The 19,807-nt window shown below is 51.0% G+C and overlaps 1 protein-coding gene across 2 annotated transcripts in view; it reads right to left on the bottom strand.

Moving 5' to 3' along the window:
- The window catches only part of CADPS2 (calcium dependent secretion activator 2), a 2,357,592-nt gene that overhangs the window by 464,420 nt on the left and 1,873,365 nt on the right, over nt 1–19,807 (bottom strand). For both annotated transcript variants that reach the window (XM_086966845.1, XM_086966848.1), the window contains exon 18: nt 18,044–18,200. In XM_086966845.1, coding sequence (XP_086822971.1) covers nt 18,044–18,200 — 157 coding nt within the window. The remainder of the gene's footprint in view (nt 1–18,043; nt 18,201–19,807) is intronic.

Genomic DNA, 19,807 nt, shown 5'->3' with positions numbered 1-19,807 from the left:
ACTGACCTATTCCAAATAATAATTAGGAATGGGAGTGATAGGGACATCCCCCATAACTGTGAATTGGAATGGTTGGTATTAATTCATTTCGACCGTAAGGCACATTTCGTTGATTGGGACACACCTTCTAATCTTGTCTCTCTCAATCATTTACCTAGTTTTAAAATCCCCAGCCAGATTGAGCAATATTTGTCTGTTGTACTCACCTTGACTGCGAAATCGAACTTGGCTGCGCTTGCCCGCAGGACTACAAAATTCTACACCTGCCCAGACCGAAAGGCCGAGGTGGTGGGGTGGGAGTTATCTATATAGCCTCCTGGCATATCAACGTTCTAGAGTTGGACTCGGTTGTTGGGACTGAGCTCCTTGGCCTCTCTACAGACAGTCACACAGGGGCTATTTTCACGGTGATAATCTGTTATCGACCTCCTGGGGCCTTTAGCTCTTTGCACCAACAATCCCTACTCAATACTATCTCTAACATGGCGACTTCCCACAACAAGTTGATTATTCTAGGCGATTTTAACCTTTGGCCGAATGGCACCTTAGACACTGGTCTGCACAATCTTTCGCTCTCTTGTGAAAGTTTGGGGCTCCAGCAATTAGTCAGGGAATCCACTCACACAGCAGGGCACCGACTTGACCTTATCTTTTCGGTCCCACAGCTAGCAATCCTAAACGAAATCTTGCCCATGGGTTGGACTGACCACTCCCTTCTCAAATTCCATATTAACAATAAGGGGGTCAGAACACCGACACTCGGCACCACCTCCGAATTCATGTATAGAGACTGGCGAGCCCTTGAAAGGCTGAGAACTATAGATGCTGTCTTCCAGGTGGATGACAGTTTCTCCCCGGACTGTCCAGTCGACGACAACTATGAGGCGTTATGTCTCAGGATAACCATGAAAGTGGACCCTCTTGCTCCACTGGAAAAACGCAAGCATAAGGGCAGAGTGTCGTCTCCTTGGTATAATGATTCCTTAAAGGGTCTAAAACTTGCCTGTAAACAGGCGGAAAGGAAATGGAGGCAAGGTTACTCCGATGCCAATAAGCTACTCTGGAAAACTAAACTCTCCGAATATAAATCCTTGATCCAGAAATCTAAATCTGATTATTTTTGCTCCACAATATGTACAGCCGCCAACAGCTCCAAAAGCATTTTTCAGATTTTGAACAGCCTTACTCGCCCTGACTGCTCAAAAAAATCGACTCTTCCCACACAGGCCCTCTGTGACAACCTTGCGCTGTTTTTTAATGAAAAAATAGCAGCCATTATTCGTAACCTGAGCACCTCCCCCACATTGGTTGGCCCCCCTTGCTCTGGGGAAGGTACTATAGACATCGGAGTTGAGAATCCAGGGTGGCAGCTTGCAGATTGTCTGCTGGAGCTCCCCCCTATCACTGAGGCAGACTTTGATAGACTGGCTCGCGGTATTTCATCTGGATCTCTTCTGGACCCCATCCCCCACAAAATCTGGAAGGCCTCCGGAGAGGAACTCTTTCCCACTCTCCGCAGGATCTGCAACCAATCTCTGGGTAGCGGCTCAGTTCCTGCTTCTTGGAAGCAGGCTCTTGTTTCACCATTGCTAAAAAAAACCTCCCTAAAACCTGAGTGTCTGCAGAATTACAGACCCATCTGCCTGCTTCCATTCCCTGCAAAAATTGCTGAGCGTTGGGTGAGCTCATGTCTCTCCAAACATTTGGAGCGGTACCATTTCTTGGACGAAATACAATTTGGTTTTCGCCCAGCCCATGGTACAGAAACAGCCCTACTCACCGCCATGGAGGACCTTCGAATGCGTGCAGACAGGGGGCAGGCAGTAGCTTTGATTCTGCTGGACCTGTCTGCCGCATTCGATACGGTTAATCATGGGACTCTGCTGGAGAGACTGAGAGAGGCCGGGGTGGGTGGCACTGCTCTGCACTGGTTTAGCTCCTTCCTCCGGGATAGGAAGCAGGCTGTGGCCCTTCCTCCGTTTCAATCAGCTTTCTCCCCGGTGTCTCACGGGGTGCCTCAAGGCTCATCCATTAGCCCGATTTTATTTAACGTATATCTAAAACCACTGATCACATTAATAAAGTCACATAGGCTAGAGGCGATCAATTACGCTGACGACACTCAACTCATCCTCTCTTGGGAGGGTGAGGAATCAATCCCTTTGGAATCCTTTCATGACTGTCTACGAGACACAGCTGACTGGCTACACAACAACTCACTTCAGTTTAACACCTCCAAAACCGAGGTTCTGTTCTGTGCTGGTAGTCGGATCCCTCGCCCTTTCCCGGTGGATTTTTGGCCCCCTGAATTCTCGGAAAAACCCCAACCGGTCAACAATGTCCGTAATCTGGGTGTTATGATGGACAATAAACTCAGCATGGAGGCCCAGGTTGCGAAAACAGTATCCACCTGCTCGGCCCTCATTCGCTCTCTACGTAAGATCCTGCCACTACTTCCCTTACAGGCCCGGGCTTTAATAGTCAGGTGTACTATTCTTAGTTGCCTCGACTATTGTAATGCATTGCTACTTGAGTCTCCAGCTTTGCTGTTAGACAGACTCCAAAGAGTACAATCTGCCTCTGCTAAATTAGCCCTTGGTTGGCCTAGGAGATCATCTGCCACAGCGGCGATGGCCGAACTACATTGGCTCCCATTGAAACAGCGAGTGGCCTTCAAAGCCCTTTGTCTGATTTTCAAAGCCCTGCAGGGACTCGGGCCCCGCTCTCTACAAGCCTTGTTCAACTGGTACACCCCAACTAGAGCCCTTCGCTCTACAACGGCATGCCTTGTAAAAATACCGAGATTCAAAAAAGTTAGGACCGGAGGTAGATCTTTTAGAGTCGCGGCAGCTAAACTTTGGAACAGCCTGCCCCTAGACATCCGTCAAACGAAAGAACTCCTCCCTTTCAGGAAACGGGTCAAAACCTGGCTATTCCCTAAATGTTAACTTCCTGGCCACTTCTCTTCCGCACCCGTGTTTTCCCCCCTCTGGAGATATCTCAGCGCCAGGATGCCTGCAAGGCGACAACCGCGCTATACAAATGTTTTAAATAAATAAATAAATAAATAATTGTAGAGGTACCCCAGATTATGTAGCTACTGGTGAAAAAGCACCTTTGTGTACTGACCAAAATATGATCAGGCATGCAAGTTGGCAGGGAAATAGCATGGCTATAAACTACATAATTGTAAGCTAGGAGGCAGCCAGGATCCACCTCTGGAAGGGGCCATTACACATTACAGGAGATTACATTTATGATTATATTTGGAGAGCTACATTAGGAGGAGAGGTAACAAGTGAGGGACACTTTAATCTGCAGGACTTTATGGTCTAATACTCAAAGGGTGAGAGTTGGCATTGGTTTTAGGATGCGGGGAGGTGAGATCCTAAAGGTTAACCTGACTAGAGAGGTGGGGTGGAGGATAGAACAGGAGTCTTCAATGGCCATATGCCATATCGTGCTCTAGTATGAATAGTATGGCATTATTTTCCTTGTATGTTTCTTGAGTTTTTTTCTCTTTTCTACTTTCTCTGGTGGTATTGGTATAATCGAGCATAAAGAAGTAAAACGTTTTATGATACGGGCTATTTTCTAACACTTTCAATAGTGTGGCTGCTGTGTTTTCATAAAACCGTAAAAACAAATACATGTTCTCAAAACTACAATGAATCCCACATGGATGAACCAGATCTATCTCCTGTGAGTGCCTTCTAATCAGAAAAATAGCCCATGTTGCAAAACTGGCTAGTGAATATGCCATCCTTTTGAAGAGGGACTCTTCAATAAATGTGATTCGCTGTTCTTTTAGCATTTGTCGCCCTAAGTGGGAAGGGTATGCCCAGACGTGGGACCCGTGCTTGCTACACCACCAGATTCAAGTTAGGGTGGCCGATGAGGCGTGATACCCTGAAACCTGTCCCAGGATGCTTGTTTCAGGCCCAGGGAGGACCTGGCCTGGCTGTTCAGGCTGGACTGTTCCCATGTGGAGCAGGACCAAGACTGATTTGCATATGGCTGGGTGTAAATTGGAATGGTGTGGCATACAAAAACAAATGGATTAAGCCAGATCTGTGACTGGGCGTTAATGTTTGATTTGTTAAGCATTCCGTCCATCATCTGTTCTTTTTACTGTAAATATAAGGACACTCAACTTTTTTATTTTCACCCCTTCCTAGTTGTCAATTTCACTGGTATTCTGATCCTATCGGTGGCTCACTGTAACAGAGACTATGGTATTCTCATCTAGTTTTTGGGATAAGCTTGGCATAGGCAGGAAACAAGGAAACCAGCAGTTTCTATTAGACAGTTAAAAAATCAACAAAACCAAAAAGAAAAAAAAAATCACATACATCTCTGCAGGGATAGAGAACACAGGAGAGGTTGTACCTGTGACACACACTCCTATCATCCTTAGCACACAAAGTACTCCTCCAGTCACATAAACTGAATCTTCACCGACACTGTTTCATAGACACCGGCCAGCTGATTTATGCAGCACAGGTACCAAGCACGCCAACAAGTTACTGGCAGGCATTAACCGAGGTCACATGTGGCCGCTGGAACTTTTGGCTAGCCAGTGAGGGAGACACACTAACTCCCAGCCATTGTATATAAATTCCGCACATCACGTGTCAACACTCCCTCTGCGCCAATAATAATCTGTCAAAATCTCTGCACAGGCATGGAGGAACACCTGGGGGTGCAGATATGTTTAATGCAGACACCCTAAGAATTATAGGCATAATGCACAAAATACCCACAACTTCAGCTTTCGCTCTTCGCATCAACACATTTTTATTGAAGACAGAAATAGTATTTATAGTAAGTCCTTCATCTCTACTGTTTTGTAGCTGTCAGCAGGACACCGCTGTATGCTTTTTTAATGTATTTTATGTAGCAAACAAACCATCTCCCTAGTTCTTTGGGCATTTGCGTTCATTTCAGTGTTTACCAGGGCTCGAGTCGGGGTACCACGCGGGTGGACAGCGTCCCCACACTTATTTTACCGGGTGGACGCCGTCCCCCCACCAGACAGCTGGACTTCACTTTCAGTGGGGAATGGTAGGGAGGTTGTCTGATTTTCACCGGGAATTCCTGGGTGGGTGCCACTCACACCGCTTGAAAGCTACGCCCCTGAATGCCCTCAATCCGGAATTTAAAGCACAGAATTTAGATAACAACTAACTGGTCGAGGGCGTGGCTTGGACGCCGATCGGGATAGCGGCGTGAGCTCGCAGCTCCGCGCGGAATCTCGCTAATTCTCCTGATTTCTGCACCCTGGGCGACCCGTGCTCGATACTCCTGCCCTACGAAGTGTAGGGGGGCCGCTGGGTGTCGGTAGGAAGTTGCTGGGGGACTGCTAGCCCCGAGGAGACCCTGATGAGCGGCGGCTGAGGTGTCGCCGAGAGTGCGAAGAAAATGGCGGCGGAGCAGACGGGCGGCTCCGGGCATCGACATTGAGCGGCCTTGGCCCCGACTGGCGGAGGACTCTGCAGCCGAGAGAGCGAAGCAGTAGGGACTGTGGTGACAGTCCTGAAGATCAGGGGACGGGGACACCGGCTCCGCTCGAATTTTGAGACTATTAGCTGGCCGCTATCCCCCTCTTTTCCCCTCCTCCTCCTGGCACACGAGGAGGCAGGTCAGACGGTGTATCCCCACTTGGCCCTGGGAGCATCGGCGGTGGCACTTGATCCTGCCCAATATTGGGAAGCTTGCACCGACCCGCGAGTGCCGGGACCAGACAGGTTTCCTGGCCTGTGACGCAGTACCCTAAGATGGCGGCTTCGGGAGGGCCGGTGGCCGTGGAGCGCGGACAGGGGGACATGGCGGCGCTGTCCCAGATGGGCGAGACCCCCCCGCCGGAGTTGGACCAGGAGCAGCGACTGAATAGACGCCTGGATGCAATACTGGACGCAATTACCTCGACCAAGGAGGCGTTGCAGCAGGACATTGCGCAAGTAGCCACAGGGCTGGGGCTATTGCGAGCGGACCATGCGAAGCTGGCGGATAAGGTCAAGGACCATGATCAGCTGCTGTTGGACCTGAAACCGTCGGTGGTGACAGCGGAGCATAAGATCACGGACATACTGGCCAGGTTGGACTCGCTGGAGCGACGTGCAGAGGATGCTGAAGGCCGCAATAGGAGGAATAACGTGCGGGTCGTAGGCCTGCCGGAAAGAATTGAGGGGGAGGATGCGGTGGCCTACATGGAGGACTGGTTTCGAACTGTGGTGGCGCCGGAGGGGCTTACTCCTTTCTTTACCCTGGAAAGAGCCCACAGGGTGCCGGCTCGGCCGCCAGGACCTGGCCGCCCCCCCCGCCCGATGGTGGTGCGGCTTCTCCATTATAAGGACCGGGACCTCCTCATCCAGGGGGCCCGGACGTTGGGCCCGTTTGAGGTGGAGAACAGCAGGGTCACAATCTTCCCAGACTACACCCAGGCAGTCCAAAGGAACCGAGCATCGTTCCTGGCGGTGAAGAAGGAGCTGCGAGAGGAGGGCATTCAATACTCCTTGCTCTTCCCGGCCAAGCTACGGGTTATTCTGGACGAGACCACGCACTTCTTTCAGACTCCGGACGAGGCATGGCAGTGGCTGGAGTCGTATAGGGCGGGGACGGACAGGTCGCACAAAAGTTGGCGAGATCGGCCTAAACCGCCTCAGATCAGACAATCGCAACGCATCCGGTCCCGCAATAGGCGCCAGCGGGAGAAACGGGAGGCCCAAATGGCTGCGGAAAAGAGGGATGCGCTCGCAGCGACGGCGGCCATCACGGAGTCGCAGCAGGAGAGTGAACTGGTGGAGTCGGACTCTGGCGGTGAGGGCAGCAGGACAGGAGAGGACCTTTCGGAAGCGGAAAGCTCGAAGGGGCCGGTGGTGACCCCCCAGACCTCTGATGGGATATTTCACGGTTGAGGCTGTGTTGAGACTTGGACATGATCTGATGGTAGGGCGGTATCCTGCTGGTTATGGGTGGGTTGCCGGGTAGGGTGCCACGCGGGCAGGACGGGATGGGAGTGCGGAGCGTGGGCTCCGCTAGCTGGGATCGGCGATAACTCACCCTCCTAGGGCCCTTAAGGCCTTCTGTGGTGGAGACCACAGGTTCGGAGAATGTGTGGTTGGTTTGAGGTTTGGATTGGGGCTGACACTGGGTTTGTAGGCTCTGTCCTGGGGAGTGGGGTTTGGGGTGTTTTTCTTTCTAGAGTTTCTTTTGGGGGGGGGGGGGCAACTGCTTTGGTGGGGATGTGAACTGGTGTTGTTTGACCTGGACTGCTTGCTGCTGGTATGGGGACGTTACCTAATTTAAAATGCCTAACGTGGAATGTCCGGGGGTTACGAACCATGGTCAAGCGCCACAAGGTGCACGCATATCTGGTACGAAGGGGGGTCCAGATTGCTATGCTACAAGAGACCCATCTGACAAAAAAGGAATGTGCTGCGTTGCAAAAAAGATGGTGGGGCCAGGTGTTCGGTACCACTTACTCAGCCTATGCCAGAGGGGTACTGATTTGGGTGAGAGCGGGGATACAGTTTCAGGTGCTGAACCAAGTGGTGGATCCTGAGGGCAGGTTTGTGGTGGTGGAGGGGCGGTTGTATGGTAGGGATGTGGTGCTCTGTTGTGTGTATGCGCCAAATGCTGATCAGGCCCGATTCTTCGATGGCCTTTCCGGGTCCTTGGCTTCTTTCCTAGCGGGCCCGGTGGTACTTGGGGGGGATTTCAACTCGATCACCGATGTGGTATTGGATAGGTCTCACCCCCCCTTGTTGATTCCCCGGTGTGTAGGTTAGCCATGCATAGGAAGGACTGGCAGGACAGGTGGGGGTTGCGGGATGTGTGGCGGGAACAGCACAGGGACACCAGGGACTATTCCTTTTACTCAGCTCTCCATGCACTACATGTGAGGATAGATTCAGTGCTCTGTGGCGGATCCCTGGCCCCATTGATATCACACACAGAATACCTGGCTAGAACCATTTCGGATCATAATCCCCTATTGGTACATATCCAGTGGCAGCGGGAGCGCTCAGCAATCCCAACATGGCGGCTCCGGCCAGACACGCTAGAGGACTCAGTGTTTAGTGACGCTGTCCAACAGGGCATCGATAATTACTTCGGCGAGAATGAGGGTACAGCCACGTGCAGGTCCACTGAATGGGATGCGATGAAAGTGGTGGTGAGAGGGGTATGTCTGGGTCGGTTTTCGAATGCTCGTACGACTGTGTTGAAGGCACTTGCAAAGGCGGAGGAGAATCTGAGAGACTATGAGCGGCGTAGGCCGGCTAGGCCAGACTTACAGGCCCGGTTGTTGGAAGCGAAGGAGGTGGTCGCCACCGAAACGGAACGGCTGAGGTGTTACGACTACAGGCAATACGCGATCAGAGCGCATGCTGAGCGGGACAAGGTGGGCACGCTCTTGGCCAGACTCGCTAACCCTGAAATTAGGGGCTGCCCGGTCCTTAGCATTAACAACGCACTGGGGAAGACGGTATATTCTCAAGCAGCGGTGTTGGAGTGCTTTCGAGTATATTACGAGCAATTGTACCAGAGTCAGTTGGGAGCGGAGGCCCCGGAAATTGCGGAATACCTAGAGGCGAGGCAGCTTCCGGTCCTTGATGGGGAGTTGGGCGGCCCGATCACGCTTACTGAAATACGGGTGGCCATTAAAAATATGGCTCGGAATAAAACACCCGGGGTGGACGGGCTACCAGTGGAATTCTACCAACAGTTTGTGGACAGCTTGGTGCCCAGACTGCTGGTGGTGTATACGGAGGCTTTTGAGTCAGGAGGTTTGCCTGAGTCCATGAGGGAGGCTTTGATTGTGCCGCTCCTAAAGCCCGGCAGGGATGCAACAGATGTGAGGTCCTATCGCCCGTTGTCCATGCTGACGGTGGACTACAAAATCCTGAGCCGGATTCTGGCCGCCCGGCTGGCCCCACACATGACGAGCTTGGTGCACAGGGATCAGGCGGGGTTTATACCCACGAGGAGCACGGCGATGAATGTCCGCCGCCTGGTGGGGATAATGGACGCCATTTTGGACGAGGATGGGACCCAAGCGGTATTATCTGTGGACATAGAGAAGGCGTTCGATAGTTTGGAATGGGTCTTTCTGGATGGAGTGCTGGAGAGGTTTGGCATAGGTGATGGGTTCCGCCGGTGGACGAAGGTCCTGTACTCCTCAGCGAAGGCGCGGGTACGTCTGGGTGGTTTGGTGTCTGCGGTGTACCTGGTGGGTAGGGGCACGAGACAGGGGTGCTCCCTTTCCCCCCTCCTGTTCGCTCTGGCGATGGAACCCTTGGCGGTCCATGCCAGGACAGGTGACAGATACGCGGGGATAGATAGCGGCGGGCGGCTACATCACATCTCGCTATATGCGGACGACCTGTTGCTGTACTTAGACGACACGGAGCGGGCCCTGGAAGGAGCAATGGACCTGTTGTCGGAATTTGGCCAGTTGTCGGGCCTTAAAGTCAACTGGGCGAAGACCTGTGTATTTCCGCTGAGAGCGGAGACGCCCGGCCCTGCTCGTGACCTAGGGGTAGTCTGGGAGCCATCTTGCTTCACTTATCTGGGAGTCCGTATCTACCATGCGACCACGGACCTATTAGACGGCAACATTGGTCGGTGCGTTCGGGCGCTGAGGGGCAGCATGTCCTTTTGGTCGACCCTTCCGCTGATGGTACTGGGTAGGAATGCTCTCTTGAAAATGGTGGCGCTCCCCCGCCTCCTGTATTACTTCAGGACGTTGCCCATTTGGATTCCTCAGAGGATCTTTAGGGATCTGAGGACGATGATTATTGGTTTCCTGTGGGGACATGGCCGCCGAAGAGTGGCTCTGAGCACGTTGCTACGCCCCAAGATTGAGGGGGGGATGGCTGTTCCTGATTTAGAATTATATTACTTGGCGGCGCAGCTCCAGGTTCTCACGCAACATGTGGCCCGGGTGTTTAGGGGACCGGAGGGTGACCGAGAGCTGGGGATACAACGCCATGTGCTGTCTTATATCGTTATGCAGCAGAGGCTGGAGCTGCGGGGCCTCACAATGGAGGAACGGACGCTCAGGCAGTGCTGGCAGAGGAGTCTTAGGAGAGCGAGGGCGACTCGGCCTTATGCGCCAGAAATCCCAATTGGCATGTTGACGGCCCTACCACACGGGGGCGATTGGTCCTCACTGCTGGAATGGGAGGAGGCGGGTCTTCAGGTGGTGGGAGACCTGTATGTCGACGGGACCTTGGTGCCCTTTGGAGTGCTTCAGGAGCAGTTGTTGCTGTCTGACGGGGGGTTCCTCTTGCATGCGGCGGTGGTAGCGGCTATACAGAAGCACTGGAAAGGTGGGCTCATAGAACCAGACACGACTATGGCGTGCCAGTATGTGGTGATGGCGGCGGGCACCTTTAAGGCTGTGACCTGCCTCCATAACTGGATGTTACACGAGGGACTGGAACCGCTCCAGGGGCTCAAAGCTAAATGGGAGGAGAGTGTGGGCAGGCCCATCCCAGACACGGTGTGGAGCCACATTCTGCGGCGCACATGGAAAGGCACGAGGAATGCGCGTTTCCAACAAGTGCATTTCTTTGTGCTACATAGGGCCTATCTGACCCCGGAAAAAATACGGCGGTACTTTCAGGTGCAGGACGCACGGTGTCCGAGGTGTTCGTCTCCGAGGCGGACATGGACCATTTGTTTTGGGGTTGCCCGCATTTGGAGGCCTACTGGGCAGAGGTGGGGGACCTGCTGAACGATGTGACAGACAGGGAGGTGGACATCGACATGGCGGCGTGCCTGTTGCTCTGGTTCCCGCACACCAAACACACTAAGGTGACGAGCAAATTTATTGACTTGGGCCTGAAACTGGCACAAAGAGAGATCTCGTGGCATTGGAAGTCTAGGAGCGGGCCGTCAGTGAGGAGGTGGAAGAATGAATTGTTGCGGTGGTCTGAGTGTGAGAGTGTGCTCCGAATGAAACAGGCTGTCAAGCTTGGTAATGAGAAAGCCTTGGATGCAGCGCGTGCGTGGGAATTGGTGGTGCAAGCCTTGCGTGACTCTTTAGTGGAAGATGAGGACTGAGTGAATGGGACCTGTGGACACTGCGAGGCGTACTAACTCAGAGTTGTCATTGACACTGTAGCGGGATCCATACTACACTTCAGGACGGGACACACTCCATCAGCAGTTGCCGGGGTGGGGACACTGGGGGGTTGTTTAGTGGGAGTTCGGGGTGGGCCGGAAGCCAGGAGGTTGGGTGACCGCGATGGCGACACTGTGCTGGGAAGGGCCTGTGGGGCGTGGGTGATGCGCGGGAGGAGGCAAGGGGCGCGGGCCAGGTATGGAGGGCCCAACAGTGTGCGGGCGGGTCAGGAAGCGGATGGTAGCAACGACCTGCATATGGGGGATGGCTGACGATGATATTTGTTGTGGGTGGGGGGGTAAAATGCAGATACGTAAAATGATCTTTCGACCATTGTCCCAATGGGACATTCACCGTGATGCCTTCCTGCTATTTAAGGTACTACGCCGCCCGGCCTCCGGGATGCGGGCTGAATGGCTGTGTATGGTTTCCGATTTAATGCTTGAACGGGGGGACATTACGAGTGGACTGGTTGAGCCATTGTATTCTGTGGTTTCTAATTCTGCAATAAAAACAAAATTAAAAAAAAAAAAACAACTAACTGGTCGATGTCTGCAGGGGTGTCTGATTGTCGTACTTTACGACAAGCATAATTACCTGTCTTGTGCCTTCTCACACATTCTGAGAAACCATACGTTTGAAGAAACGCCCCTGGAGGTCACTGCACACTCTGAAGTACGCACAGCCACGCAGCTGTCATAAAAGTATGTAATTAAAAGTTGGGGAACGCCCACGGGCCGTAACTTGGCCAGTAATGTTGGGCGCGTGAGATTCGTATTTTTCCAACACTCACATACATAAACATAATACAACAAGCGGGGTGCATGAGAGAGAGGGGCTAAAAGGGGCAGTGGAAAGGGAGACGAATGGGTATTGCAATCGCATTTAAGGGGTGAGCGAGGGGAGGCAATGCGCCCGACGGTGCAAGCCACCTTTCGTGACGTCACTTCCTGTTGTGATGTCACTTCCGGTGACAGCGTTCCCCCCACTTCTTTTTTTAGGACTTGTGACCTGGTGCTTATCATTTTGCTACAGAGATGCAGATTCTCACGAGTCTACTCGAACCGACAGGCCGCGAACATGAGGCTGTAGCCATGAGAACCAACATTCACCAACCCAGTGTTTGTGCCTCTACTCACCAGAGTCAGCTCACTTATGCTTCCTCACAAGATAAGTGAAGTTTAGATCAGATTTGTATCCATAAGAGGTAAATTTAGTGTTTGATTTCAAACAATCATGATGAAGACGAATTCTGAATACATTTGCTTGCTGTTGAACACATCAATCACCGATAGTTGGATGCAAAAACACAAATACCCTTCTGTAATGTTAGCGCTCTAGACGGCGCGTAGCGTAATGACGCAATACGCCCGCAGCCATGTTAGGGATGCGCGCTCATCCTGGGGAAAAGAGCGCGAGTGCCGGAGCCGAGAAGAAGCAGCGGCTCGGCGCTCTCTGATGCGAAGAAAGCCAATAAACCCCTCGTAATATCCATACAGCCTCCTGTCATTATTGAGGTAATGCACACACATTACAATGGCGACGAGGGCCGGATAAAAGAAAAAAAACGGGTGAAAAGCAGAACGGCGAACAGGACAGAACACCGAACCCTGGGCAGGAGCAAGGACCACGTGGCCCACGGCTCGGAAGAGCTACCCACAACATAGGAGTAAGCAGCATCAGAGAGCGTGGCAGAGCCCACCTTCCTACACAGGAGCCATACCGCACGTCGGAGAGGCCAACAAGGGCAGCAAGGGGTAAGACAGTGAGGAACCCCACTGCACGACACACCTAAGGACCGGAGCGCTTGCGACCTCGGGGAAAGGGGAAGGGGAAGACGATAAGAGCCCCCAGAGAAAACCCAAGACTGAGGAGGAGGACGACCTGCCGGGGAGTCCGAAGAGCCAAAGCGGGACTGTCCCCCCAGAAAAGCGCGAAAATATGTGTGCCCAGGCATCATCAGCAACGGTGCCCATACCATTCCTACCTAAACCTGGGGAACCCCTTATGAGGTGGGAAGATTGGAGAAACTACATAGACAATTTCATTGAAGTACTGGAAGATGAAAATGAGGTGAAATTTACAAGCAAGAGGAAGAAACGTATATTATTGCACAACCTAGGCCCGGAGGGGCTCAGGGTTTTAAAAAATCTAGTACCCAAGCAACGAGCAAGTACGGACGATGACGTCTACGCCCATGCTATTGAAGTGTTGAATGAACACTATCGGCCTGCGGTCTGCGTCTCTATCGACAGATACAACTTCCAACAGAGAAAGCAAGAGACTGGGGAATCGGTTGAAGAATACGTGGCGGCGTTGAGGAAGTTAGCATCCACGTGCAAGTACGACGCATTCCAGGATGAGTTCATCAAAGATCAAATAGTGATGCACACCACGAGTAGATCCGTGCAGGAGAAGTTATGGGCGAGTGGGGACGCCACGCTGAAGGATGTCATGGTGATTGTCAAGAAAGCGGAATTAGCGAAGAGATATGCTGAAGCGGCAAAGAAAGAGACAATAGCCAGACCGTCGTAAACAGAATAGAGGACGAAGGGCCCCGAAGAGAAGGCAAGAATAAAGGGATCGCGCAGAAGAGTCCGAACAGATGGCAGGGAAATCCAGGACCCTCAAGCAAGCTAACAGGAAGCAGTAAGAAGAGCTGTTACAGATGCGGAAGCCTGACGCACGAGGCCCACGACAGGAAATGTCCGGCGTTTTGCGCCAAATGCCTCTTCTGTGGGATTGTAGGGCACTATGAGAAGGTGTGCCGCAGGAAGTCGGCCAGAAACATAGTGAAATTTGTGGACCAGGGACACGACGACCTGGAGGAAGACATCGGTGAAGAAGAGGATACCGTGCTATGCATTTACGACCAAGTACTCTGCGTGGACGCCAAGAGATCGACCAAGCCAGTGCTGGACATGACGATTGGAGGAGTGCCGATCAGCATCGTGGCAGATACAGGCTCACCCTACACAATAGTCCAAAGGGCGGTGTGGAATGAAACATTTAGACCAACACTGGGCCCAGAACTCGAGCGCCTGGACATAAGGCCGGTCACATACAATGGGGACCGCATACCCATGGTAGGGTTCAGGCCACTGAAGTTTGAATTCAGGCGACGCAGAGCCGTCTGCAAACTATATGTCTCAGAGAAAGGACCCTCAGTGTTGGGATGGTTGGACCAATGGGACCTGGGAATCAAGCTGGATCCGGGAGGAAACCTCCAGATATTACTCACAGAACCGGAAAGCTAGCCAGACTTAGACCGGTGGAGGAAGTTCCCCACAGTATTTGGAGGCACGGTGGGAAGATTGGAGAAGTTTGCGCACAAGATTGTACTCAAGGCAGGAGCAGTGCCAGTGTCACACAAGGTGAGAAATGTACCTCTCACCGTGAGAGAGGCAGTGCAGGAAGAGCTGCAAAAGCTGGAGAACAAGGGTATAATCGAACCCATCACGTGCGCCGAATGGTTGGCACCACTCGTGGTGGTAATGAAACCCAGTGGGAAGGTCAGGCTATACGTTGACCTACGCAAACTCAATAAGAACATTGTAGTGGAGAAGTTCCCCTCGCCTCGTATCAAAGAGATGTTAGCCAAAACCAGAGGAGTAAAGTGGTACTCCACTATTGACTTAACCTCAGCATACCACCAGATTGAGTTACACCCAGAGAGTAGGAAATTGACGTCCTTCATCACCCCCTTCGGGTGCTACCAGTTCTGTCGAATGCCGTTTGGACTAGCAGCGGTGTTTCAGAAGCTGATGCACCAATTGTTCAAGAACATGGATGGCATCCAGTACTTCCAGGATGATATCCTGGTAATGGGGCGAGACAGAATGGATCACGATGCCAAGCTAACTAAAGTGCTGAGGGTGCTGGAGAACAAAGGCCTGACGTCAGAGTGGGATAAGTGCCACCTGGGCATGGAATCGGTGACCTATTTGGGGCATGAAATAGGGGTGCAAGGGATCACACCAAAGACTGAGAACGTAAGAGCAATTTGTGACGCACCACACCCCACCAACAGAGAAGAGGTCGAGTCCTTTTTAGGCATGGCAGAATACTATAGTAAATTCGTTCAACATTTTGCAACAAAAACCCACCACATGAGACAACTGACAAGGGAGAAGACCCCGTTCAACTGGACGGAAGAAACGCAACGGGAGTTTGAAAGCATTAAAGGAGACGTGGTAGGAGCCGTACCCCTACAAGGGTATGATCCCCAAGGTCGAACGGTGCTCACAACGGACACCAGTGACAAGGGACTTGGCGCGGTGTTAATGCAGGACCGGGGACAAGGAATGGTAGAGACATTGAGTATTGCGTCCCGCACACTGAGTGACACGGAAAAAAGGTTCAGTGTCATTAAAAAAGAAATGCTGGCCGTTGTGTGGGCAATGACAAGATTCTGACAATTTCTATGGGGTACAAGGTTCCAGTTGAAGACTGACCAAAAACCATTGGTGAAAGTACTCACCTCAAGCGGGCATGCCAGTGCCATGCCCAGGATCGCAAAGATGACCCTAAAGCTCTTGGAGTACAGGTACGACGTGGAGTATATCCCGGGAAGTTGGAATAAAGTAGCGGACTATTTGAGCAGGGCGGCTGCCATGGAACATGAAGAGGAAGACAAAGAAGCAGGTGAGGAAATGGTGGTGCTGACGGAGGACCAAGAAAGGGTCATCAGCAACCAAGAGTGGGACAAGACTTATAAGGACGACTGCGACATACAAGAGGGGAAGGAGTGCATAGTGAATGGATGGCCAGAAAAGAAAACCTCAAGGAAAATCTGCGGAAGTATTATGCAATCAGGGAAGAACTGTCAGTAGATGATAAGGGGGTGTTTGTATATAGAGGAGACAAGGTCATTCCCCCAGCAGGAATCATGCAGAAACTGCTAACTCTACTACATGAAGGGCACCTGGGGATCGGGAAGATGAAACTAAAGACCAAACAAGGATACTGGTGGCCAGGCATAGACTTGCAAGCTGAACGGTACGTCAGAGAATGCCTACAATGCCAAGGAGCGGACAAAACCCTCAAGCCCTTAAGGCCAGCTCTGGGAAAGTTTGATTCCCCGAAGAATCCGTGGGAGGAGCGGTCCATTGTTATCTTGGGCCCAATATTAGATGGGCAGGGAACCCAAAAGTACGTATGTGTCCTCATAGACAGGTACTCCAAGTGGCCTGAAGCGAAGGTGGCAGAAGTGATGGACACAGAGACAATTCTAAGGTTCCTGGATGACACATGAATGAATGGATGAAGGCATACCCAAGGCTATACTGAGCGACAACGGGCCTCAGTTCACCTCAGAGAAATGGACTAAATTCATGGAGAGAAATGGAATCCTGTCCAAACACACTTCCATATATCACCCGGCCGGAAATGGCCTAGTCGAGCGCTTTAACAGAGTGGTGATGGGGTCGGTACAGGCGGCCATAATGAGTGACAAAGACGGGGAAAAGGAAATAAGGAAAATGATATGGGCGTACCGGATCACCTCTACCGGGACATGGTATAGCCCCTTCCAAATATTGAGGGGCCGAGATCCCTTCACGAGAGACAACAGAGTGTGGAAGGTGAAGACAGTGACCAGCCAATGGTCCCCAGCAGTAGTTCAGGCAAATCTGGAGAAAGCACAAGCGGTCTATGCCAAGTATTACAATATACGAAGAAACGTGAGAGACACGGGATTGGAGAAAGACGAATGGGTGAGAGTCAAGCTGGCGACATAGCAAAGGAAGGGGGACAGCAAGTATAGCAAGCCCCTCCAAGGTCAAAGAAGTGTATGATAGAGCGGCTCTACTAAGCAATGGCAATGTATGGTCGCAGGACAGGATGGCGCGATGTAACAGAATTGTACAATGTGACTTGGGTGAGCAGGAGCAGGGAAGAACAGGAGAACAGGAACAGGAAATTGAGCTCTCCAACTTGGACGGGGATACTGGAGAGTACGGCTCGAGTGTGGAGCAGGACAGTAATAGCGACTACAGAGTAGAGACAGAGAGGAGTGCTAGAAGATCAATGTGTAGCCCTGCAGAACTGAGCCAAAGAGAAGGTATTGGAGAGACTCATGAGGGAGAAGACTCATCCACCCCGGTAAGACACACCCGAAGGGGGAGAGCGGTGGTGAGACCATCCGGGTTCCAAGACTATGATATGAGTGATGGACTATAGTTTTCATGTTTGTTTCATTGGTGAAAAAAGGGGAGGTATGTAATATTAGCGCTCCAGACGGCGCGTAGCGTAATGACGCAATACGCCCGCGGCCATGTTAGGGATGCGCGCGCATCCCGGGGAAAAGAGTGCGAGTGCCGGAGCCGAGAAGAAGCAGCAGCTCGGCGCTCTCTGATGCGAAGAAAGCCAATAAACCCCCCGTAATACCCATACTGCCTCCTGTCATTATTGAGGTAATGCACACACATTACACCTTCAACTTTGATAGATTGTGTCTGTGACAATTTTCTACTTCACACACGGCACACACACTTCATTGGTATCTACTGTATGGTTTGTAAGGCCAACAATTACAAAGGCTCAGTTTTCCCTCCGATTTCCAGTTCTTACACGCACCCCCTCAACATGTCTTTCACCCACAGTAAAGTGCATTTGTTTGTCACAGTTACCCAAGAGATCCATGTCTGATAGAGTAGAGAGACATTTTATAAAAAAACTACCGTTCAGAGAGGCTACTACTAGCTAAACAGTCGATAATCTGCATATAGACAATCCACACAGATAGCAAACAGCAAAATTGACATTCAAGACGGTTAAACACTCAGACGATGACAATCAACTACAAATGGATAGTGTAAGTGAGCAGGTAGCCCAACTTTAAACTTACTTACAGCATACAAGTAAGTCAACAAATCATACAACAACATGCTGATAACAACTGAAAAATCTTACAGTCATTTCGTAGGAAGTTGTTGAGCAGCTGGAAGAGTGGGAAGCTGTCCCAGGAGTCCTGTGGCTGGTCTTGCAGGGCAGAATCCATGTCCACGGAGAAGAGAGCCCAAAAGATCTCTGCATGCTCGGCCATCAGGTCTGGCCACCAGGCGAAAGCCTGCAATGATTGTGGTAGGGTTAGGGCAGCTCTGGTAGTCAAACATCATATAGATAAACACTAGTACAACCAAATGTCTGCTTTGTTAGAACTGCCTGATATTGGTCCGGCCTGGGTTTGAGAACGTGGATGGCATTTACAATGAAACCTAGGTGCTAACAGGTCACATCGCATATAGCCTAATTGCGAGAGGGTGTCACAAAACAAAAATCTGCCTAACGCATATTCATTTGACAGGCTGCAACCCCCTTAAGCATCCTGCGCCCATTAAAAAGTCATTTAAACAAGGTTTCCCGTTTCGGAACACATTTGGGGGGGCCTAAGGACCATTGCCTGCTCCCACCAAGCACATCCAGCATGAATACCAAAGGTGAAGCTTCTCCTTTACAAATTAGCTGCCACCCCAATTTGAGCAGTGGTAACTTCGTAAAGGTTTGCAACTACAATCGAGATTATAAACCAATGATACCTTCATGTGAGACTCGTAAAGTGGAGGGGGTTCCTGTTTCTCTCCCCCACCTGTTTAAGTATTCAGAAAACGTTGCACTTCTCTTTTCGTAGATTCTGAAAACCCTTTTGCAGTTACAAAAGCCTAACTCACTGAATTTGCAGCTACAGAAATTTTTAGCACATGAGCCCCCAAGTCTTTTAGGACCTGAAACGTTATTTATTAAATGCCACCGCAGATTCAACAAACAATGATAGTATTCCTTCAGGAACCGAGATGGTTCCTGTGGAGGAGAAAAAAAAGGGGTTGGGGGCTAGGGGATGGTTGGTACGCCAAACGGAAGCACACCCGCTATTGTGGGTGGGAAGGAAAAGGGATGCATTTCTTTAAATAACCCTCACTCACTCTAGTAGTGACATACTTCCTCATCGGGTTAACCCCAACTTCGAAAGATCGGGTGGGCTCAACCGTATTTTAGGGAGTACTTATGAAGACTCGGTGTGTGGGGGCGTAACCTGAACGATAAAATGACCCTCCCATTCCAAAAGTATCCTTTATTTGTAGGGAGGGAGGAAAGATAAAAAATATATGTAGGGCTATTTGCATGTGAGAAAATTTAAAGGAGCAGAGAAGCAGAGTGAACAATAGGTTAACCACAGGGAAGGGAACCTTGACAAATGTGTGTCTACAGGGCCTCCCTCTCATGCCCCTGTGGGAGCAGATGCCCCTTTCAATTCTGGGTAATTCGATGAGAACGATGCAGCAAGTATATGCCCTCCTTTACATTATCTCACATGAAAATTGCATGCACACATCATTCACATCTTTGGGGGAAGGGACTTCTTCGCTACCCACACTGATTAAAAAGCCTAGGACCTTACAGGCTGTTAGGTAATGGATGAAACATGTTGGTGCTTTAGGGTCATAGGACCTTCACATCCTTATAGCCTACATATATTTTTATTTATTTTAATGTCGAAGTAAACATCAAACTATGTCTCCCTGAGGGAAGCATGAACTACCACAAACCAATGGCAAACAGAGAGTAAATGCAGATCAGAGAATCTCCTTTTTAAAATGTGAAATGTTTATTGCGAATCTGCCAGCAGAAGTCATGGTCTCACCGAAGATTAAAAATAAATATTTAGCCTAAGTGAGT

This window comes from Lissotriton vulgaris, chromosome 1_1 (assembly GCF_964263255.1).
Source record: "Lissotriton vulgaris chromosome 1_1, aLisVul1.2, whole genome shotgun sequence".
Classification (NCBI taxonomy): domain Eukaryota; kingdom Metazoa; phylum Chordata; class Amphibia; order Caudata; family Salamandridae; genus Lissotriton; species Lissotriton vulgaris.
Note: the sequence above shows the minus strand (reverse complement) of the source record. Positions and strands in the feature narration are given on the sequence as shown.